General features: G+C 39.1%; 1 protein-coding gene across 3 annotated transcripts in view; it reads right to left on the bottom strand.

The window, feature by feature from the left end:
* Positions 1–24596, bottom strand: part of PDE4B (phosphodiesterase 4B) — a 528080-nt gene that overhangs the window by 123059 nt on the left and 380425 nt on the right. For all 3 annotated transcript variants that reach the window (XM_043575198.1, XM_043575197.1, XM_043575199.1), the window contains one exon: positions 2592–2786. In XM_043575198.1, coding sequence (XP_043431133.1) covers positions 2592–2786 — 195 coding nt within the window. The remainder of the gene's footprint in view (positions 1–2591; positions 2787–24596) is intronic.

The raw sequence follows: 24596 nt of genomic DNA, 5'->3' as shown, positions 1-24596 counted from the left end.
GAAATCCCAGAAAAACCGGGGCATTATTCAAGCTCCACTTCTTGTAATGAGAAATATAAATTCTTAAACTGACAAATATATAAAAGTGTTACTGTAATGTTGAAATATCTCCAAAAAAAAAAATTGTGCCATTTTATTCACTCAAGACTTTCCTATATTCTATAATCAGTATCTTCGATAGGGTGATATTATGTTGCCAACAGTGTTTTCTTGGGAAGAGCTGTTCTTTATTATGAAAGTGTGTCCTTCCTCCATTTTTTTCTTTTAATTTTAAGAAGTCCTTTTCTTTAAAAAAATGAGAATGATGGGGCGCCTGGGTGGCTCAGTAGGTTGAGCGACGGACTTCAGCTCAGGTCATGATCTCACGGTTTGTGAGTTCGAGCCCAGCATCCGACTCTGTGCTGACAGCTCAGAGACTGGAGCCTGCTTCAGATTCTGTGTCTCCCTCTCTCCCTGCCCCTCCCCACTCATGCTCTGTTTCTCTCTGTCTCAGAAATAAATAAACATTAAAAAAAAATTTTAAAAATGAGAATGATACTAGGTAACTTACACATATAATTCTTATTTTTCTGAATTTAAAGTTGGCAACATTGTGTAGGTTTTGAGTTAGGGGGAAAATTTTGCTGGTTGGTAAAACTGAAAAGAAGGTACACCATGAATATTAGGGACCCTGAATACAGAATCATTCGAAATTAGATCTCTCTTTTTACAGCTGAAGACTGAGTTGGATGGTAATCTTTCAGGTCTCTTCAAGTTCAAAATTTTCATAACCTGTGACTCTTAAAACATCATCAGAGTTTAATCTGAAATTTGGTTGGAACCTTCTGAAAAGCCTCTGAATGACCCTGAGACTCATCATGCTGTTTGGCAAGAGTTTGGGGAACTGTTAGCTGCCTTCCAAAGCTAGTCTTTCACCTGTGAAACATCATGTGAATGAAGCTCTATTTAGTTTCAGCTCCCCCCATTTCCTATGTTCTCCCCCTAGGAAGTCTAGATAGGTGTTTCTCTTGGTAAAAGAGACAATGCCAGGTATATTCACCGTCAAGCTCCCATGCAAATCTTGGTCAGAAACACCCTCGGTTCTACATGACTTGCAACAAAGTGGTTACCTCTCCTCTGGCCTCAGGCACCTTGACTCTGCACTCCTCTGTTTTCTACCTGATAGTTGAGATTCTGCTTTGCAGTTTGAAGAACATAGGCAAATAAGTCTAAGAGGTTTGAATATGGTCAGTCTTAGCTACATTGCAGGATAGAGCATGGCATATGGTTAGTCAGGGATGGGCACACTTTTCTGTCTCTCTGAGTCTCAGTTTCATTATCTATAGAGTGGAGATAATAGTGGTACCTACCTGACAGAATTGTTGTGAAGATTAAAAGGAGTCACACATGCCAATGCAGCTGGTCCCACGCTAAGTGCTCATTAAATGTTTCCTTCCACTCTGTAGCACAGTTATGTGGGTGTTCCTCTTATCTTTCTTATTAAACGTAACCTCCCTGGGAGCATGCAACCTTTCTGAGAATATCTGTTTTTAATTCATCTGTGATTATTCCACTGTTTTGTTAACCTTGTATCCCCAGAGCCTGGCACACTGCATGGCACATAGGAAAAATTCAGGAAGTATTTGTCAAATGAATGAAGAAATGAATTTTGGCCTGCCCACTGATTAAGACATTTTAGGGAAGGGGTGCTTATATTAGAATTTACCGGCAGAAATGCCCTGGGGAATCCGTTCTTACTGGTAGCTTTAAGATGTCCCCTGCCCCTTTCATAAGAGAGTGACCCTTTTTAGTTTCTTTTTCAAAAGCAGAAGAGAGCCCAGTGGAAATTTCCAGGCTGGAGACTTTAGGGAGCTACCAATATTTTTATAACATACAATGTTAAAAACAATTGTACGTGTGCCCAGAAACCTTTTAAAGCATGAATACCAGCATCCAACCTTATTTGGTTTCAGAAATTTAATAAACGAGTAATACAACCCAGTCATTGTTCCTTAAAAATTAGAGATCTACAATTAATAGCAGCAAAACAAAAACATCAGCTGTGTCTAATAGGGTGGTGGAGTGTGTCATGTCTCACCGAGGAGCCAGGCAACAAGTGGGCATTGAGTTAAGGTTCCAGAGAAGGGACAAAGACATGTGGCTGGATGACAGCTCATTAAATGTCACCAAGCAGAGACTACTGAGAGAGGAGGCATGTCACCAACTACCGTTTTTCTTTTTGCCGTAGCCTCATGCAACCATGTTGCGGAAAGTTCTAGTATGATTTGCAAAAAAAGTGTTAAGGTTCTCAACTCATAAATGATTCAGCGGTTCAGGAAATGAACGCTGAATGACAATTAAAAAAGTATCAATAACAGATGAAATCTGCACACTGTGTCTGAGATTTTTAATACCCTTGGAGACCCCAGATACGTATTTCTCATGCTGTAGAGCACTAATGTCTTTAAGGGTCATTACCATCACCTCGGCTCACATTCATTTTTCTCCTCCCTCCTTCCCACGGGTTAAAGGGGAACAGTTGTTGTTGCTGCTGTGACAGGTTAGAGATGAGGTAAGTGTGAGATTAGAAGCCACATAGAGCTCGTACTTACTGCTCGCTTGGAAGTGAAGAGTTTCTTGACATCGCCTTCGGTGACAAATCATAGTCGCTATCTGATCGGTAGAGAAAGGACTCTCTCCGCTGGCTGTGCCCGGGAAAGGTGGCATGGAGCACCAACCCAGAGGAAGAGCTGGCCTGGGGGTCCAGTGGGCTCCGACCTGGGGAAGGGCCATTTTCCACATCAAAGCTTAAGAGAAAACAAAAAACTCTGGTCACATAACCATGGAGGAGGGCATCTGACATACACAGACATGAAGAACTAGTGTGTGCCAGGCACTTGACATAAAATTCCACACTTTATGCACAATTTTAATCTTCCAAACAGCTCTGAGTTGCAGTCATTATTATTCTCATTTTGTATGAGGGAAACAGTCCCACAGAAGCCCAGTCATCAGTAAATAATAAAGGCAGGATTTGAAGCCTAATGCAAAGCCCCATGGCCTTTCAGCGGCAAGAACAACTTTGACAAATTCAGAATAGGAGCCAACCATGAAATAACTTGGTGATAATAAGCAACTTCAGAGACCTCATCTAACACAGCTCTAGGTGTCAGACACGAAACTATCACTTAAATGAGTCTTCCTAGCTGGGAGACTTCTTTGTGCCATAAATAAACATCATGGTCTATTAAGGATACAATATGCATATTTCTCAATGTTTCAGGAACAAAGTGCTATCCTGAAAATATTCACTGGCTGATTAGACGGGAGGCCCAGTCTGAGACTTAATAGTCACATGCAAGTTTAACCACAGAAAATGATTTAATTAATCTGATAATGCCAATTACCCTCTGGGGCTGCAGAGCTTTATGTCTTGAGGAGGATATGGCCAGTGGCTCCAGTATAGGAGAGCCCTTAAGGTTTCTGATCAGTCTGCTCCCCCTACCTTCAGGAAGGTACCCTGAAGCCCAGAATTAGTTGAACAAGCTCTGATCAATGAACATACAGACGGGAGCAGTAGAGATTACGTCTCTTGTTTTCTCTCCCCCTCTCTTGGTATTACCATAGGTACTGTGTCCTTCCCATGCTCTCCATCATCCCCTATTCATTTTCCCTGGAAGCACTACCTTTAGCCTCAAAGTGACAGTAACGCTCTCGCCTACCATTTCTCTAGACCACTCACTGGTCTCCAGTTAAAGCTCTGCAGAGAGGTATTGAAGAAGGTGTGAGGCTGAGAATGTTCTTTCTTCCGAGTTAGACTACAGTAGTGGGCTTCCTTTATATTCATCCAGCTGCCATAATTTATTTCTACACTCATGGTCCTTTTTTTTTCCTTTTTTACTAGTTCTTACAATCTGCTCTCTTGGGGTGAGGTTTATATTTCTTTAGTTTATAAATTGCTTTCTGATCTATTATCCCACTTACCTCTCATAACAACTCTGGGAAGGATATAGTATGACCGCATCCTACATTTGAGGAAAATGAGGCTTAGAGAGATTTTAAATATTTGCTCAAGGTCACATGCTAGTACCTTGTAGAGCAAGTTACCGGAAGACCAAGTCTTCCAACTCTTTCTCTACAACCCCAGACCTCTCTTATCACAGAGTATCAGAATGGCTTGCTGGCTGGCTGAGTGCAATTTTTCTTCTGGATTCAAACAAAATTTGTGTTTGGTATGTAGACAGTCAGATGATGAGCAACCTTAGCTGTTATCTTGAATGGAGACAGGAGAGCAGCAAATTACCCTGAAGCTATAGGTTTCCTTGAAACTGGAAAGAAGAAATAACAGAATGCAGGGTTATAATGCTTCCCTGGAGACCATTCTGAGAAGCTGCTTTTAGCCAACCTACAAACTCCAGGTGTCTGATAAGAAGCAGCAGGTGAGAATCTCTGGTTAAAAGGACAAGAAAGGGCCATAACAACCCAATATGTATTTGGACTTTCAAGGCACCTGTGCGTGGATTTTCACAGCAGGATGATGGTCTGGGATGGGGCTGCCTTTCAAAGACTGCAGGCAAGCAGGCAGGTGGGCAATCACTCACACACGCCAGCTTGTTTCTCTGTCTGCCTATAAGTAGAGCTGTGTTGTAAGCCAACTACATCACAGCGAGTGAAAATCTAATGAAAGCTGACTTGCAAACTTTCCTTGGGTGAGATCTATACTAGTTGTTGGGCAGAATAACAACAACAACAACAAACCCAAAAAAACCAAAACCAAAACCAAAACAAACAAAAAAACACTCCTTTGTGGATAAGGGCTCCTTTGTGCCACCCAGATCCTGTGGAATGGGCAGGTCCTGATGATTCCTCTGAACTGTTCTTAAGGACAAAGAGGGGAGTTATAGACGGGACTACATAAAGCTTAAGAGTGGGCATGAGCTTTGAAGTTTCATGTATATTCACGTTATTCATTTGGGATGTATCTGTTCAGCCTTGATGCATATGAAAACATTAAAATGCTTTTGAAACACTTGGCAGCCAGCCATTGCCCCAGGCCCTCCAGAATTTGTTGGTCTCCCCGGTGATCCAGTAACTAAAAGGTTGGTGTCTGGAACAGCTCTGAGGTCTCTAGCTTTTAGCACTATGGCCTGTACCCATTTAATTGGTCAGTGTCCATGCAGTACCAGTCATTAAACATTATGACTGTGTGTTCCTGTGCTAAAACATTAGACAGGCACCATGTACATGTGACTACCAAACTCTTAGAACTTTTTCCATTGAGGGTTTCTGCCAGGGCTCACTCTGCCCTATTTTCTTCTGGAGGCATTCCTAGTGGGCAGAAAGTTTAAGTCAAGGCATTACCCTTACAGTGTATGTCACAAGGCATTCTGTCCCCAGTTAGTATCCAAGAAGACTGGTCTTACTAGGTAAGCAGGGACTAGACGCAGATACCCAAACTCTCTCCATGATGCTCTCTTTTGGTTTTGTTTTGTTTCTGTCTTTATTCTTTACCCTGCCCAAACTCTATAAACTCATAGAAGAGCCTGCTGGAATTCAGAAGAAGCCAGGGAAGAATTCTCTGGTGCAAAGAAGCAGTCTCAGGGAGACAAACGGCCTTTCATATTCCCTGAGGCACTGTTTCAAAGCAACCAACACAGATGTACAACTTAGGAACAAACATGAATCACCAACCAGACACCAGTCCCAGTCACAGCAAAATTAGCGGGCAGACATCACAATACATCCCGCAGATCCAGGGTGGGAGGAGGGGTGTGGGCAAGGAGAAGACTGAGGACAGACTTAACAAGCAAAATGAATAGACCACACAAACTGAAACACAATTAGGGAGAAAATAGAATCTAAAATATCAGAAACAAACACATAAATGGAAGAATTAATTTAGGATGAATTATTTAGGATAATTTTTTTTTGTCTTAAGCCTTAAGCAGGACACACATTTCACCTTTAGGCTTCTTAATATTAAAAAATCATTATAACAGTAGTGTAAGCATATTATATAAAGCATAGACACTAGAGGGAAAAATACGACTTTTATTAGTAGTTTAGTATGTTTCCTTCTGAATATTATTCCTGTAGGCTTGGATGATTTTTTTTACAAGTATTTTTCATGTACTGCACAGTTTCTGGAATTATCATTTTCCATGCCCTGGAACTTGATGGTTCACCCAGAAGCTGTGCCATACTCTCCTATGCATTTTCCCTACTGTTGGCCATTGTACTTAAGATCTCAAATAACATTGTAGTTGATATCTTTGACCTTATAGCTACTTTAGTATTCACACGAGGTCACTCAGAAGTTTCAGACAGATTAAGTGAGTTTCTGAATATTTCACTGAACCTCCCTTGAAGGGACTGCCCATATCCAGGACACGGACTGAAAGAGTATTGCCTTTTTTCTAGGACCAGAGACGATCCCAGAACTGCTCTCTCATGTCCAGGATTCTCTGTGTTTCCTCCCTCATGACCTGCTTGTTTCTCCCTGACTTGGCTGATCACCCTGGACTGAATCAATTGCTTGTTGTCTAAGTCTGAATATTTTAACAACTTTCTCCTCCTTGGTAGTTAGACTTCTCGGCTTCTTGAGCCGGACTGATGGTAGCAGATGACACTGTGGGTATAAAGTGGTGCTCCCTGAAACTGGGGGGCCCTTCTCACCACTGTCTCCGATAAGTCGCTATCTCCCAAATTCAGCTCATGGCACCTCCTCCGGCAAGTTTTCTCTGACAGTGAGGCCCCAGTTTGATGTAAACACCTGTTCCTCCTCTGTGCTCTCCTAGACTCCTTTACTGCAGTACTTGATCACAGCACTTGTAGATCTCTACTTAATTCTTTCGTTATTTAGCTGATTCCCAATAGATTCTTATTTCCCAGAAAGAAGGGACCCAATATTACTCACTTTTGTATCCCAGGCTCTGCATCAGAGCCTTGTAAATAATAGATCCTCAAAAGATGTCGGCTGAACCAATTAAAGAACACTGCAATTTAGTGTGAAATGTTTCTCCCTTCCCTTCCCGCTTCCTGCCTCCTCACTCTCATCTCCATTCCCACCAACATGGGTTTTTGATGTTTCTTTCCAAAGAGTCTATACAGATGTGTATAGACTTAATTGATAAGTCTTGTAAGGCAATGATATAAGAATAAAATTAAATAAAAGGAAGTAATAAAATAAAGTAAAATGAAATGAAATGAAATGAAATGAAATAAAATAAAATAAAATAAAATAAAATAAAATAAAACACACTTCTATGTTCTCCCGGAACAAAACAATCTTACATAGAAAAATACCTGCCTTAGATATTTGAGATGATGACATCTTCACACAAACCCTATAATAGGAAAAGCTCTCCCATGCCAGTTTCTGTTTGCCATCTTCTCATCTCCTTCTTTTTAATAAAAGCAAGACTCTTTTCTCTGCCCTGCACTTTCTCTGATGGCGGTTTCATTCCCTGGGAATGCATGCAAAACCAGGCCCAAGCTGGTGCAGAAAGGGAGCCAGCAGATGGCAGAAGACAGCTGCAGCTTCCTCAGGCTGCACCTCCCAGCCTCCAACAGCAGCAGGTGGGGCTGCTTGCCAGTCTCCGAGGGAGAATGTGACTGAGGCCTTACTCATAAGCCTGGGAGGAAAAATCAGGGATAAAGAACAGAACCGCAAGGTCTACATGAAACCTTTTATTAAACTAAGAGAAGCTCTACTTCCAAGAATTCAAGCTAAGCCAGGTGATTGCAGAATTGCCTGCAATTGTTCCCAGGGTGGTTGTTTCCTGTCCCCCCAATTACTGCGCATACCCCAATTTCTGTTACAGAAATTCACGAAACAACATCCAACAAATAATTCATTTCGGAATCAGAGGAGACTTTTCTCTTTCCGCTCAGTCCTTCTCGAGTTGAGTCTCTGGCTTATTGTGATAAATAGCCCCACTGTAAAGATGGCGAGCTCTCTAAAAAAGGTTTAAATTTACAGGTCAGCACAGTAGCTCACCACCATTTGGGGAGAGTGCCCCACTGTCTCAATTTTGTGTTCCTTCCTTCCTTCTTTCCTTCCTTCCCTCCCACCTTCCTTCCTTTCAAGTTTATTTATTTTGAGAGAGAGAGAGGCAGAGAGAGAGAGAGAGAGAGAGAGAGAGAGAGTATCCCAAGCAGGCTCTGTGCTGTAAGTGAGGAGCCCAATGTGGGGCTTGAACTTCCAATACACGAGATCATGACTTGAGCTGAAATCAAGAGCCAGACACTTAACCGACGGAGCCACCCGGGCGACCCTTTGCATTTCTTTCTTAAAAATTTACTCACTGAATATCTCATACATCACTGAATTTTTATAACTCCAGAAGGCGAATTCTCTTCTTCTCATTTCAAAGAGGAGAAAATGGAGGCTCCAAAACGTGAAACTTCTTTTGAAAAATTCTAAAATGTGATCTCCTTTAATTACACTGTACAGTTTGTGCCCAGGGGTCTCTCTTCCTATGTCCCCATGACCCTTCTTGATCCCAGAATCTACCACACTGGATTGTATTCCTCCGTTTACTTATTTCTTCCACATCACCAGACTGTGACCTTGAAGCAGGGACTAAGCCTCATTTCTTTTGTATTCCTGTTGCCTATAACTGAGTTTCACACCAGAAGGCATATAACCAGTGAATGAATGGGAGGATCTCACCGTTTATGTTTCTCCTCTGACAAAAAGCTTGTTCTATCTGGATTAAAACCTCTGGCAGGTGAAGACTTCTGAGAAATCCCTCAGTGGAGTTAATTGGTTCCTCTTTACCCATATTCGCACCCCCCCTCCCCCCACCTCCCGACATGATCCCTGGAACTCCATCCCAGGAGTTTTGTCTTTTGAAAACTTTTGTGTCTAGGTTTGTGTATGTATAGATGGTGGTAGTTTATCTTTGAGAAAATGCCATGTTTCTTCAAAGTTCTGTTGGAAAATATTTCCATCAATTGTACTCAGAAATTAGCATCTTCAAATGCTTGCTTATAGTTTCAATAAAAATAAACATACTTAGGTTAGCCATCACCTCAGTGTGATATCTGGTCCCTGTAGATGGGCAAGGTGCATGGGGGCATCCATTTTTACCCACAGTGACAGTGACCCACCTTTATACAATTAATGGTGGCAGGATGCCAGTCCTAGATTTTTAAAAAAATTTTAAAGTTTATTTATTTATTTGGAGAGAGAGAGGCACATGTAGGGGAGAGACAGAGAGAGAGGGAGAGAGAGAGAATCCCAAACAGGTTTCACACTGTCAGTGCAGAGCCCAATATGGGGCTCAAACTCACGAACCGTGAAATTATGACCTGAGCCAAAATTAAGAGTCAGAGGCATAACCAACTGAGTTATCCAGTTGCCCCTGCCATCCTAATTAAAAAAAAATTTTTTTTAATGTTATTCATTTTTGGAGAGAGAGAGAGAGAGAGAGAGAGAGAGAGAACGCGTGCGCAAGTCGGGGAGGGGCAGAGAGAGAAGGAGACACAGAATCTGAAGCAGGTTCTAGGTTCCGAGTTGTCAGCACAGAGCCCGATGTGGGACTCAAACTCACGAACTGTCAGATCATGACCTGAACTGAATTTGGACACTTAACCAACTGAGCCACCCAGGTGCCCCATGCAGTCCTAATTTTTAATGAAGGACTTAACTGTGCAAAATCACAGCCAGCGTGATGCAGAGCCCATGTCCTAGCTGCAGGTAGGCAGACCTCCTCTGGCCATAGTTACAGGAGAATATTGCAGCTCTTCCCTGAGAAGCCAGTGCCAAAGTCTGTGACTTCCCTCCCATAGAGTAGGAAGGAGAACTATGATATTCAGCTCATCTGAATTCTAGAAGCGGCTTCCCACTGCCTTCTTTTCTTCCTAGGGGCTTTGAAAATTACATTCATGGCAATAATCCAAAATTGCTTTCCCCACAGAGAGGTTTAACCAGAGGTAGCAGTAATGCTGAAGAGCTCTGGGATTCTGGAGATCTGGCTTCCAGTTCCGGCTCTGTGAGGAAACAACTGGAATTAAACGGAGACTCCCCATGTCCTGACCTCCACACCATAGTCTTTCTCCCCTGAGGTGAATGAAGACAAGAATGAGTAGAAGATCTCTGAGGCACGTCTGAGATTAGACATCTTACAGACATTTTGGAGATGGAAGAAAGACTGGTTCTCAAGTGAAGCTTGATGTGATTTTATATTGTTAATGACCATTCATTCATTCATTCAATGCCTACTATAAAATAAGGTACTGTTCTAGGCCTGAGAATGCTGCAATGTACAGGACAGACAAGGTCCTTGTGGGGAGGTAGCGACAATAAATAAATCAAGTAAGGTAATATCAGATAGTGATAACTGCTATGATGAAAATAAAACATAACAGTGTGGGAGACAAAGATATGGAGAAGAGTGTTTCTTTAGTTTGGGTGGTCAGCAGACCCACTCTACAAGCCACAAAGGTGGTCTCCTGCTCTACACCAGGGCACGACCCCATCTTTCCCACATGGTGTCACTTGAGTTGAGATCTTATGGAGGTATTGGGAAAGTCTATCCTTGGATTCTTTCTGATCTCCATTTCTGTCCCCTTTTTAGCCAGAGAATTCAGCCAGATGATACTTGTGTTTGAATTTGGTGCCATTTATTAAGCTAGTGAATTAATTTTCTTCATCCCTGTGCCATTTCTGAGCTGAGTTAGTTGCTCCATTATCTCATAGGGCTATACTTGTCTTAATATCTATGTATCTTCACCATAGCACTTGTCTGGCCTAATTGTTAGAGTCTGCCTCCAAACTGCTGTGTTCCTCAAGAACACAGAACATATTTTTCTACTTTTTCACCTCATTGCTAACGGCCATGTCTGTCAGAGTAGGGGTACTTAATAAATTTCTGATGGATATGCCAATGAAGGAATGAATGATTTGGGACCAAGGAGATTTTACCAGCTCTCCTTGATACCCATCATAGATAGCACAGATATACTTCTCCATCAAGAAGTGATGTGCATGGTGTGGGGACACCAAACTGTCTTCTGCTCTCTTCTGACCCCTAAAGCTAGCTGACCCCTAAAAAGTCAGTCTAACTGACCCCTAAAAGCTAGCTCCATAAAGAAGAAATGGGTTTGCTACCAAATGTCACCTGCAGAGAGGGCTGAAATACCTTACATAGGGTACTGAGCCCAAGAAGAAGGCAAAGGGTCCTATTTGGTAGCAGTCACCCCTATCACTTGGTGTTGACAGTGTCAGAAATAGCAGTGCCAAGAATATTCCTCTTAATGTTTTTTGTTTGTTTGTTTTTGTTTTGTTTTGTTTTGTTTTTTGTAGAAAGCTTTAATATTGCTGAGGAAAGTTGCAACTTCTTTCTTTTAGTTGTTGTTTGAGATCCTTTCTTGGGTCATAAATGTTTCGCCAAAGAAATGCATAAACAAAAAAAGTAATACCAATGCTTCATTTTTTAAATGAGATTATAAGATGGGGTCACTTAAAAAAAAGCCTTTCTTTTCAAAAGCTAGGGAGAGTATTGTAATGTGACCCTTTAATAACTTCACATTGGGTTTTTTCTGTGTTATATGATTCAATGCACAAGGAAAACAAGATCACTCCTATCTCATAATTATAAGAACATGATTTCTAACAAGTTTGCAAAGTGTTCTGTCAATATATTTCCAGGTAAAAAAATGATTTTCAGAAACGTTAATGTTATAAGGTAAGTATGTGTTTCTTTCTGTGTCCTAATCATGGCTGAAATTTCACAAACCTACTCTCAGATTTTCATCCACTTAAATCTCATAAGGGTTAGGACAACTCTTAGCAGTAATGGTCACTTTCTATAGGGCAGTGATTCTCAGGAAAGGTAGGGGTCTCCCAAATGAGAACAATTTTGTGCGGGAATGTATTTTGTATGTGGACTGTATAAAGGGGGTTGAGGGGTACCAAGATTGAGAACTTACTACTCTGTATTGCTGCTGCTTTAAGTTGCATTTGGGGTATACAAATTTCCTAATAGCTCAGTATTTTCCAGCCTCCATTTTCCATCTTTTCTAAAAGATTATCATAAAAGATATTCACATAGTCTCTTAACTGGATATAAATACTCCCATTTATACATTTGGTAGCCCTACCCAAAATAAAATCTGTTAATTAAATTATTTATTTAAAAATATTATGTCAGCTTCCAGTGGCTCGAAGGCAACTGAAATTCCCTTCAAGAGAAATGATCCTGATCTGGAAAAACCAGTTCTTACCCAACCAGTGATGGCTTCCAGAAATTGTTGCTTTCTTTAATAAGTTCTCAGATACCATCTGGAAATCAGTTCTAGAATTCTGCTTGATATCTATAGCTAAGATAGTGTAGATAAATGGTCACTTAGCTCATTGATATATACTCCAGTGATGGGGGACATGTTAATCCCATGAAATAGTGAATTTCACTTTTGGAATGATTCAATCATTTACGGCTTAGGCCAGAAAACTTGAATTAATTTTAATCTTTAGCCCAAACCTCCCCCACCCCCATCCACTTACTCAACCAATCTCCCTCACTGTGCTAAATGGACCTGCCATCTACTCAGTTGAATCATCCACAATTTACCTCCTTCTTCAAATCCCCTTCATCTTTTTCAGTTGGCCAAGGAGGTCTACCCATCCTATATCAAAACTATACACTTTAGTTTTGCTGGTACCATGGTTTAAGTGCATTAAAATCTCACTTAAACTAGAATAGCCACCCTATGAATATCCGTGCTTCCACTTTTGCCCAATCCTCCAAATTCTGCTCCATATAACAGGAAGGGCAATCTCTTAACATAAAAATCAAATCATGTCATTGCCTTTAGAATAAAATCCAACCTCCTTACGATGGATTCCAAGTCCCTATATAATCTAGTCCTTGCCACCATGCATGTGTGTGTGTTTTGTTCACTGGCATATTTTCTTTGCTTTGAACACTCCCTGGCTCACAGAAAGTACTGAATAAATATTTGTTAAATTGATAAATAAATGCTGGTCTCTCTGCTTGTTCTCTCCTCTCTTCTTTGCATGGTTGTCTTCTCATTCTTTAAGCCTTGGATTAAGTTAGCTACTAAAAAATTTTCCTTCCCCAGCCCATTATTTGTTAGGGCCCCTTTTCTTCATAGCACCTATCACAACTTTTTGCTCTACCTATTTGTATGCTCATTATTTTTAAATTGTCTTCCTCTCTCATAAAACTTTAAGGTCTAGGAGGGTTGTCTGTTGTATTTACCAATGCATTAACTAGTACCTGGCACTGGGCCTGAGACATATTGCTAGTTCAGAACTAATGTCTGTTCCATAGATTAATGAATGAATAACTGAGTGTATAGTATATTAAACACTAACAATCATCTCAGTGATTCATAGCAGACTCATCATTTTGTTATTTAAAAATATATATTTCTTTATAAGAAGAAGAGCCCATTTGTTGACTTCCTATCATAGGGACAGCTCCCACACTACTCCTAAGGAAGCTCAAATTTTAAATTTCGATAAAGGTAAAAACTTGTTATGGCATTTCTTGCAATTATTACTCTGGGCTTATTTCAGAAAATTAGACTAGTTTTCAGATCAAGTTTGACCTTTCAGGAAGTCATTGACCTTTCAGGAAGAACTACAAGGAGTTGTTGAGGTCTGCATGGAGGCTGCATGCCCAGTTCTAGGCATGTGAAATGCCATTACTTAATTCTTTAAGAACTGCATATTTTTAAAAATAATTTATATTCTCTTGAGAACAAGTAGGCTATATATCTCCTTTCTGGTGGAGGTATGGGGGTGGAAGGAATGGCAGATTGGTTTGCTGTATACTCAAATAATAATCACAAAATTGGAAATCACTGCCTCAGCCTCCAGTCTACTGAGCACTTAATAACATTTACATCAGTTAACATCTGGCCTCTAAATGTTATCAGTCTTAAACACTGCATCTGCAGACAGCCTGGCATTTGAATTTTAAAAATGTTCTTTTAGGAAGGAAGGAGGGGTGAGAGAAGGGGGGATAAGAGAAAGGAAAATCAGAAAAATGTGATCCCAGAATGGTTTCTTTTTGACTCGGGCGGTAAAGCTAAGAAAAGTTACACGTTCTTTCCTCATAGGTATTGAGCACTTACAATGTGCCAGGCCACATACTCAGTGTTGGGTATATACTAACTCATTTCATTGCTAGGGTCACTCTGTGGGGAAGTTGTTCCTCTGATTCTACGGATGTGACAACTGAAGTTCAAAGGGTTTAAATAATTTGCTGAGGATCACTGAGCTATTAAATAGTGGATCTTGGATTTAAACTTGGAAACCCAGTTTGATTGTATCCATTAACAGATCAATCGACTCACCCACATCAGTAAACATCTGCTCGGTCTTTCCTCTTGTTAACATAGATAAATTTTCATGATTTCATCTGAAGCCAAACCTTCTGTTGTGAGCCCTATTCACAGACTGTGCTACTGCATCATCATTTTCCATTTTGCATATCAGCAAACAATGAAAATGTAAAAAATTTCATATAAAACAAACCAATCCACAAACAAAAAATAACAACCAAAAAGACTTCCACCAGACATATGAAAACAGAAAGAATTCATCAGCAGCATACCTGAAGGATAAGAAATGTTAAAGGAAATCCTTCGGGCAGAAGGAAAATGATACCAGATAGAAATCAGTATTTCACAAAGGAATAAAGCGTGTTTTTTTTTGCTTCCTTTAAAAATCTTTTCCAAATACAATTGACTGAAGATAAGAAATAAGAAATAATAACCATGTATTGTGAGGCTTATAATGTACATAGAAGTAAACCATATGACAATGACAAGAGTACAAAGGCAAAGAAGGAAGAATGAAAGTATATTGTGGGAAGGTTCTTATACTATATGTGAAGTGGTATAATATTGCTTGAAGGTAGACTGGGATAAACTAAAGATTTATACTAGAAACACTAACGTAGCCATTAAAATAAAAAAAAAAACATGAAGAACTTTACCTAAGGAAATACAAAAGGAAGCATAAAACACTTATCCAAAACAGCAGAAAAAGAGAAAAAAGCATATAATGAACAGATAGGATAAATAGAAAACAAATAGCAACATGGTAAATATAAACCTAACCATGTTAATAATCTCTTTAAATGTAAATAGTCTAAACATCGCAATTAAAAGGCAGATGACCTAACGGTATGCTGCCTGTAACAAACCACTGTAAATATAAAAACACAAGTTAAAGAACAGGGAGTGGAAATATGCATACCATATAACACTAATCAAAAGAAATCTAGAATGGCTATGTTAATATAAGAACAAGTAGATTTCAGAACAAAGATTATTATTAGGAATAGAGGGTAATTTCATAATGATAAAGGAGACAATTATAAAGAAGACATAACAATTCTAACAATTTATGAAGCAGAATTTTAAAATACATGAACCAAAAAACAAAAAGAAAAGCAAAAGAGGACAAATAGAATAATCAAGAAGTATAGTCTTGTTAACTGATTGAACCAATAGAAACCCAATAAGGATATAGAAAACTTGAACAACACTATCAATTTGACATAACTGACATTGATACAACACCACACAGAACAACAGCTGACTACACATTGTTTTCAAGTGTACATAGAACACTTACCAAAACAGACAATATTCTAGGCCATAAAACAAGTGTCAGTAAGTTTAAAAAAAATCCAAGCCATAAAAAGTATGTTCTCTGATCAGAGTGGAGTTAAATTAGGAATCAATAACAGAGAGATCTCTAGTAAAGCTCTAAGTATTTGAAACTAAACATTCTAAATAAATCATGGGTCAAAGGAAAAAATCAAAGGAGAAATTCGAATTTTGACTAACTGAAAATATTACATATCAGAATCTGTGGGATATAAGCTAAAGCAGTACTTAGAGGTAAATCTGTAGCACTAAATGCCTTTATTAGAAAAGAATAAAATAAATAACCTCACTTTCTAGATTCAATTAGAGAAATAAAAGCAAATAAAACCCAAAGTAAGCATAAGGGGAAAAAGGATAAGAATGGAAATATTATAGAGGAAGAGAGAGAGAATCAATGAAGACAAAACAGGTTCTTTGTGTAAATATGACAAACTTCTAGTCAAATTTACCAGGAAAAAAAAGAGAAGATGCAAGTTAAGAATATCAGGCATGAAAAAGGAGACATCAGTACAGATTGTAAAGATATAATAAAGATAATAAGGAACTATTATGAGCAACTTTATGCCAATAAATTCTACAACTTAGATGAAATGGATAAATTCCTTGAAAAACAAAAACTACTAAAACTCACTGAAGAAGAAAGAAATAACATGAAGAGGCCTATACCTATTACAGAAGTTGAATGTTTTTAAAATTTAAACCATTTCACACACACACACACACACACACACACACACACACAAAACCCTGCAAGCCCAGATGGCTTTTCTGGTGAATACTGCCAAAAATTTAAAGAAGAAATAATACTAATTCTACACACCCCTTCAGAAAGTTGAAAAGGAAGGAATACTTCCCAACTAATTGTTTCAAGTGGGCATATTTCTGATATCAAAATCAAAGACAACTCAAGAAAAGAAAACATACAGATCACTTCCCCCATAAATACACATGAAAAAGCTCTTAACAGAATTATAGTAAATCTAATCCAATAATATATAAAGTGGTTGACACATGATGATTGAGTGGGGGTTATTCGAGGAATATAAGGCCGTTATAACACTCAAAAGACAATCAAGGTAATTTCCCATATTAATAATAATAATAACCAAGATCATCTCAGTGGGTGCAGAGAAAAACATTTGACAAAATCCAATATCCATTCCTGGTAAAAAGTTCTAGAAAACTAGCAATAGTGGGGACATCTCTCAACCAGGTAAAGGGCATCTATGAAAAAGCTAACATCTAACATCACACTTAAGAGTGAAACACTGAGTTATTTCCCCTTAAAAGTAGGAAAAAAGTAAGAATGTCTGTTCTCACCACTCCAAGTGAACGTTTTACTGGAAGTTCTTAGTGCAGTAGGCAATACATATATCTATATCTATATCCATATCTATATCTATATCTATATCTATCTATATCTACACTAAAAAGGAAAAAGTAAAATTATCTCTATTCATAGGTGATATGCCTGTCTACGTAGATTCACTGCAGCTTTGTTATCCTAAAAAATGGAAACAACCCAAATGTAACAGGTGAATAGGAACACAAGTTGTAGCCCATTCCTGCAATGGAATACCATTTAGCAATAAAAAAGAACAAACTATCAATACCTGCAACAATATGGATTAATCTCAAACTAATTATTCTGGGTAAAAGGAGGTAGATCAAAAGAGTACTTATTGTATGGCTCCGTTTATCTAAAATACTAGAAAATAAAACTATAGTGACAGCTCATCAGTGATTTTGTGGGGATGAAGGGCAGTACCAGGAGGGTTGGGAGGAACTGCAAAAAGAAACTTTTGGGTTTGATGGATATGAATTATCTTAGAGGTAGCAATGATTTCATGGGTGTATATGTGTCCAATTTTACACTTTAAAAAGTAAACTTTTTGCATGCTATTTGTACCTAAATAAAGATTTTTTTAAAAATGGACTTGTGATTACTCCATGCTGTCCTCCACTTATTGCTTAATTTTTCTTTTTCTTTTTCTTTTTTTTTTTCTTTTGCAGTCTTTTAAAAGCAAAATTCTTCAAGAAGTTGTCTTCACTTGCTGTCTCCACTTCCTTAACATCTATGTTCTTCTCAGCACGGTATAATTAGGATTTGGTTTACAGTACTTCATAGGAAATCCCTTTTGTTGAGATCATTAGGATCCTACGTCTTGCCCAAACTAACAATCAATTCTTACTCACCATCTTTCTCAAAATGTCATGAGCATTTGACATGTTTATCCTTCTCTTATTCTGACTTTTAAAAAAAATTTTCATTCATTTTATTTTTTGTATCATTTCCAGCACATAATTATAAAATAACGAGGTTAACACATGCCCATGTGCGAACAAGTGAGAATGTGGCCCCACCATATTTCAGGCACTGAGCATCGCCACAGTTGTCCACTTTGATCAGTGTTTAATATATGTGGGATGTACAGGCATCCAGAAGTTCAGAGTGTAAACATGGTTTCATGTTAGCAATAGGCATAAGATACTCTGGTCCTAAGTGCTTTCTGTAAGTTGTTTCATCCTGAAGGTTAGCACACATGCAGTGTCATCACTGAAAAGCAGATCCTTGTTTGAGGATTCAAACAACTGGAATATCTTGTATTCAAACCCATTTCTTCCAAAGAGCTCCTGTTGGTTGAAGAGAATTCTGTGAACAAAATCTGCCTTACGTTTCCTTGAGATCACAGCATGATTTACAGGAGTGCTGATGCATAGGGGCACATGTACCCCAATGTTTACAGCGGCACTTTCAACAATAGCCAAATTCTGGAAAGAGCCTAAATGTCCATCAACTATTGAATGGATAAAGAAGATGTGGTTTATATATACAACAGAATACTACTTGGTAATGAGAAAGATGAAATCTGGCCATTTGCAGCAACATGGATGGAACTGGAGGATATTATGCTATGTGAAATAAGCCAGGCAGAGAAAGACAGACACCATATGTTTTCACTCATATATGGATCTTGAGAAGCTCAACAGAAGATCATGGGGGAGGGGAAGGGGAAAAAAAAAGTTACAGAGAGGGAGGGAGGCAAACCATAAGAGACTCTTGAGGACTGAGAACAAACGAAGGATAGATGGGGGCTGAGGGAGAGGGGAAAGTGGGTGATGGGCAGGGAGGAGGGCATTTGTTGGGATCAGCACTGGGTGTTGTATGGAAACCAATTTGACAATAAATTATATTTAAAAAAGAAAGCTGACTAGATCTCTGGATGTGAAAAGACTCCTTCAAAATCATATCTTCCATGCTGACTATTTTGACTTTCAGGATATTACCTTCCCTGGTTTTCTTCCTATTTCATTGGCCCGCCTAGGTCCTTCATCTGTCTCCAAATTCTACATGTTGGAGAATCCTGGGACTCAGCTCTCAACCTTGTTTTCTTTATATTATTCAGGTGATTCTAGGTGATTTTATCATTGCATTTATCATGGTATAAAATACTATCTCTTCACCAATGACTCCCTTGACTCCCTAATGTGTTTAAAATGATGACAACTACAGGAAGAATATGATGAGTGGTTAAGAGGCTCATAATCTAGACAAAACTGGAAATCTCAAGAACAGCAAAGGCAGTTTAAAGGGCAAAGGCCTGAAAATGTGGGAGAGATGCCAGGTGCTGCCGGAGAGGCTCTCAGACTGTGTTTTCCAGTGCATTCAAAACACTGTCTGCACTGCTTTTGTACATCACTGCCCTCAGCTCTGGTGGTAATTTTATGTAAAATGCATCCAATTTCTATAAAACTACTTAGCATTGATTTTGCATCTGAAGAGTTTCAGAAACGTCACCATTCCAAAAATAAATGGTATCATGATTCTATTAGAGCTCAAGGAAAGTCTCCAGGCTTTACTATTCTTTGCCATTATTTTTAGAAATTAAATCTTCCTTTAATCTAAGCCCAATGTCTCTGAGCAGGTCACAGCTTGCTCTTCATCAGAGTAGACAGCCCTCCTTTGCATTCCCTAAAGGTGGGGCCAGTCAATCTTGGGGGATGGACTCACCATTACAGAATCCTTAGGGACCTATGAGGTTCTTTTACCTCACACTTGGCCTTCACATGGAGGATGAAAACCCTAAATCACTATGACAGGCTTTAGCTTTTCTTTCCAGAGCAATCTTTACAGAAGAGGTATATATATATATATATATATATATATATATATATATATATAGCATGGGCGTTTTGAAGTGAACAGAGAAGTCCTTTTTAACCAATGTGAATTCTTTATCTTCTTCAGATATCAATTCTTATTCATGATCTTGTTATTTTGGAAAGAGCATTGTTCCTTTACAAATTCATCTTTTCAATAACAGAAACAATGACTGCCTCCAAATATAAGTAGTCGAGGAAACCCAATTGCAAAGTAGTGTCTTCCTTTCAATTGCTTTTCCTACAACCCTGTCTTTTGACTGACTCACTCACAGTGAAACAAGTCACTGGAAGGGCCGATTTATTTGCTAGAGGTGTCCCGTGAAGATTTCATCTCAGTTCTGTCAATAATCCCATTTCCTCATTTTATCTTTTCACAACCAATTCTTTCAACATGGATTTCCTCTTTAATAATCCAATTATCTTAACTTACTGGTAAATTACCCAGTCTAACCAAAACATCAGATTCAGTAATCAAAAGGACAGAGGGCTCTTCAAACGGTGTTTCTGACTCACATATTTCTGACTCACAGATGGATGTACTATGTTCTGTGCCACCTCAATAATATGGCATTACTTGGACAAATAAAAAACACAACCTTATGCAGCCTGTTCTTACATATTTTCCTCTCAATTTTATAAATGAGTCACTTAACTTCAATATTCTTCAAATATTTTTCTTTATTTTATTTTATTCTGAAATGTGACCGTTCTACTCTAAACAAGGAAGCCACAAAACTCATTCCATTTTTCATACAGGTTTTACAATTTTACAAATATACAATTTCCATGCCACTTTGACTATTTTAATGGAAATAACAGATGCTTAAGGTCATTTTTTATTGAATATAAACGGGAGCAACTCTTATTCTATTGGGAAAATTGAGTTTGGGGATAGTTGATATTTTGTTTTGTCTATTTATAGGCTAACAGTTCTGATGTACCAACTACAAATCTCATTGCTATTTTGAAAAAATATATATAACAGAAAAGGACACAAAACCCTCAAATCTCCCTGAACAACTCCTGCAGTAGGATTATTGTGTCTTCTTGGAACTCAAGCACTTTTCAAACTTCTCTCTCTCTCTCTTTTTAATTTGCAGCATAAAACACAAAGTGTAATTTTACTCTCGTGTGGCAAAACCTCTAATGCATCACTACTACAGACAGAAAAAAAGTTCATTCTCCTCTGTCTGATAGTCAAGGTCCTAATGGTATGATTTGAGCTTGACTTTCTAAGCATATGCGCTAAGATCTCTGATTTATGCTCTAACCAAGCTAAAATATACACTATCCCAGAGCTAAACTTCCTTCACTTTTGCTTATGGTCGTCCTATTTCCTATATTATCTTTCCATCTTGAATATCCTTTCTAACATTTCCACCAATATAAATCCATGTGTGAGCAAGGGATAGGTGGGGGGTGGAAAGCACCAGAATTAGGGAGAACTTGGCAACTCTACTGGGAGAGCGACTGTCCAGATATTGTTAAGCTGCCCTATGTGGTCAGCCCCATTAAGAAATACTTAGAGTGACTCAAGGGTTCCTATAGAGAGAGGGAAAAGATTGCCCTGGAAAACATCTAGTTAGAAGCAGTTTAATGTAATGGATCAGGCAGAGGCTTTGGAATGAGGCAGACCTGGGTCTGAAGAGAAACTCTGTCATTTGCCAACTAAAGGGCCTTGGATTTAACCACCCGAAGCCTTAGTTTCCTCGTGTGTAAAATAGTGATAGAGGAGAAAGGTAAAAGCTTGCTATAAGGATGAAATTAAATAATATGTGTAAAGATTTAGTGCAGCCCTACAATTCACTAGTCATGTCAGCACAGGACAAGGGCAATAGAACAGAAATGGCCGTATGGTTTATCCAGACAGAGGGCCAGAGATTTCACCTGCCCTCATTCCTTAAATGTAATTCTCCAAGATCTGTAGATCTCATAGCTGACCCAAAAGTTCTTGTGTGGCCTGGGAAGTTGCTCAAGTATGGAGTAGGAATTCCCCTAGGTCTGTGTAGGAGTGGTGGCCAACCTGTAAGAGAGGCTCTGGGCCCTCTCCTAGGCCCAAAGCCAGGAGGCTGAATGGAGTCTTGGAAGAAAAGCAACTCAGGAAGAGCCAAATTGTGTGTGGCAGGCAGCACTGGCTGCCCCAGAGGCTCACACAACTTTTGCCTCCTACTCTGTTTTGAAGATAAGAGTGTCCAACTGACACAGTTTGGGCCGGCCAATAACATGTAGATGGAAGTCTCTAGAGAAGGTGTTCCTTCCCAAATCTTAGGTCAGACACATGAAATTTCCATTTTTGTAGGTTAAAAATAGTTGAAAGTCAGGTATTTCAACCCATAGAAGACAAGCCTTACTCTCTAAGAGAACTCTTTATCCTTTGCTCCTTTACTGTTTCCTCTTTATTTTTCCGCCTGGAGCTGGGGACTCAATGCACAATGAGTAGCAATCTTATGGCTTTGAGGAGAAGGACCACAGTGGCAGAAGAAGAAGATAAAAGGATCCTGAATGTCAGGACACCAGTGAGTGACATGAAGCCCTGGACTACCTGCCCTCGAAATTCTTGTTGTACAAGATAAACACAGCCCTAAGGGTTTAGCCACTGTGGTAGGGTATCTCATTTGCAGCTAGAAAAATGCTAAATGATGCCATGTTGCTGAGTTAGCAAGCAGAGGATGGGTGGACCTTTGCTGAGTGAAAGAACTAACTCCAGAGAAATTGGCTTCAGGCTGTATAGCTCCTTTGAGGATGACCAGCACATCTGGAGTAGAAACAAACCTTATGCTGCCTTGGAGGCCACATAGTAGGAAGCCTTTCCAGGAAAAGACAAGAAGGAAAAAGACAGGAAGGGGAGCACAGGGAAGGAAGGGAAAGTTAAAGGGGAAAAAGAACATAGTACTAGGGAAGCTGCAATTCTAAACAGCTGGTCAGGTTAGCAAAGTAACTTTCTGAGGGAATTTCTGAGACATTTGAGCGTCACGCTAAGGAAACAGGAAGCAAAAAGTTCCTATAGCAATAGGCTAGTATGACTGGACCAAAGTGAGTGAGGGACAGAGGAGGAGAGATGAGGCAGGGGGCCATTTGGTAGGAGGCTTCTGTAAAGCATGTGTGACAAAGACCTGAACCAATGAGGGCTGTGAGGCTTTCTACATGTGCAGTTAGGATGCCTAAGATGCAATCATCTGAGGTGATGAAGCCAGTGGAAAGATCGGGTTCTGGGTCTGGGGGTGAAGATTAAATCATGCTAAGTTTGAGATGATAGACATCAAAGAAGGGATGTAATGTGGCAGGCTGGATATAAGAATCTGGATTTCCGGAGAGAGAGACACATTTCACTTCATATGAATGCTTCCTAGATTGATAAGTCAGAGGTGATCTGTGCAGATGTGCACATTTTTAAAAAAGTGAAAAATAAATTTGTTTTCATCCATCTGTTCTCAGTCTTCTTCCTGTACATTGATACTTAGCCGATAGGGTTGATGTGGGGCGTTTGGTGAAGGTTAGGTGAAATAATGTATACAATGGGCATATCTCAGTACAGATACTCAATAAATAATGCCAAATCTATATTGTGTACTTATATTTTTCTAGAGATTTCATTAAGCACTATGCATAAATCAACTTATTTAATTTTTACAATTAATTGATAGAGTATATAATATTGTAACCTCATTTTGTACCCATGATACTATGGTTTAGACAACTTTAGGAATCTTGCTCAAGGTCACAGAGCTGGTAAGCAGAAAAACCTAGCTTCATACAAAGATCTTTTTGCTCGTGAACCACATTCTTAATCTACATACTATAGCAGAGTTGCAAATTCAGAAGGCCTCAGGGGTAATGTAAATTTATGCAGTGACTCCTATATCCAATACCTACTCATAATTTACACATGGAGTCTAATAAACATCTTAGACTCAATGTGACCAAAACAGAATTTTTATTTTTCTATGTTCCTCCTTTAGCCCTTCAGTTTTCCATATCAATTAATGGCATTGTTCATCTGCCTAGTTGCTTAAGCCAAAAACCCAGAAACTGTCCTTTATTTCTCTCTTCTCCTCATCTGATGCATCCAACGTCAGCAAAGCCTGATGGCTCTATTTCCAAAATTTGTCCCATATTTGTATATTCTGTTTATATTTACAGTTCCCACCATCATTTCAAACTACCATTATCTGTTATCTGTATTTTTTCAGTAGTCACTGATCTTCTTGTTTCCAATCTCAGCTCCTACAATATTTTACCCACAGTAACCAGAATAAACTTAAAAAAAAAAAACAAAGACAAAAACCAACAGATCATGCTTTAAAATCTTCTATAGCTGTTCATCACGTTTAGATAAAATCCAACATCCTTCCTACAGCCTATAAGATTCTCCCCAATCTGCTCTCTGCTACCTCATTTTAAACCAATCTCCCTCTTGCTCATTACATTTTATTTTTTTAATGTTTACTTATTTTGAGGGAGGCAGTGCATGCATGCCTGCTGGGGCAGAGAGAGAGGGGAACAGAGGATCCAAGGCTCGAACTCATAAACTGTGAGATCATGACCTGAGCCAAAGTCAGATGCTTAACTGACTGCGCCACCCAGGTGCCCCTTGCTCATTATATTTTAGTGGCACTGACCTTCTTTTTCCTTTAATGAAGCAACTCTTCCTGCCACAGGGTCTTGCACTTGGTGCTGACTCTGCTTACCATCCTCTGTCCCTGGTCTTCCTGGTCTATTCAACCTATATTATCACCTCCTACCTCAAACACCACATACCACATCATTTTATTCTATTACTTCATTATTTCCTTATCATT

This window comes from Prionailurus bengalensis, chromosome C1 (assembly GCF_016509475.1).
Source record: "Prionailurus bengalensis isolate Pbe53 chromosome C1, Fcat_Pben_1.1_paternal_pri, whole genome shotgun sequence".
In the NCBI taxonomy this organism is placed as follows: domain Eukaryota; kingdom Metazoa; phylum Chordata; class Mammalia; order Carnivora; family Felidae; genus Prionailurus; species Prionailurus bengalensis.
The sequence above is the reverse complement of the archived record's forward strand: the minus strand, read 5'-3'. Positions and strand labels throughout refer to the sequence as shown.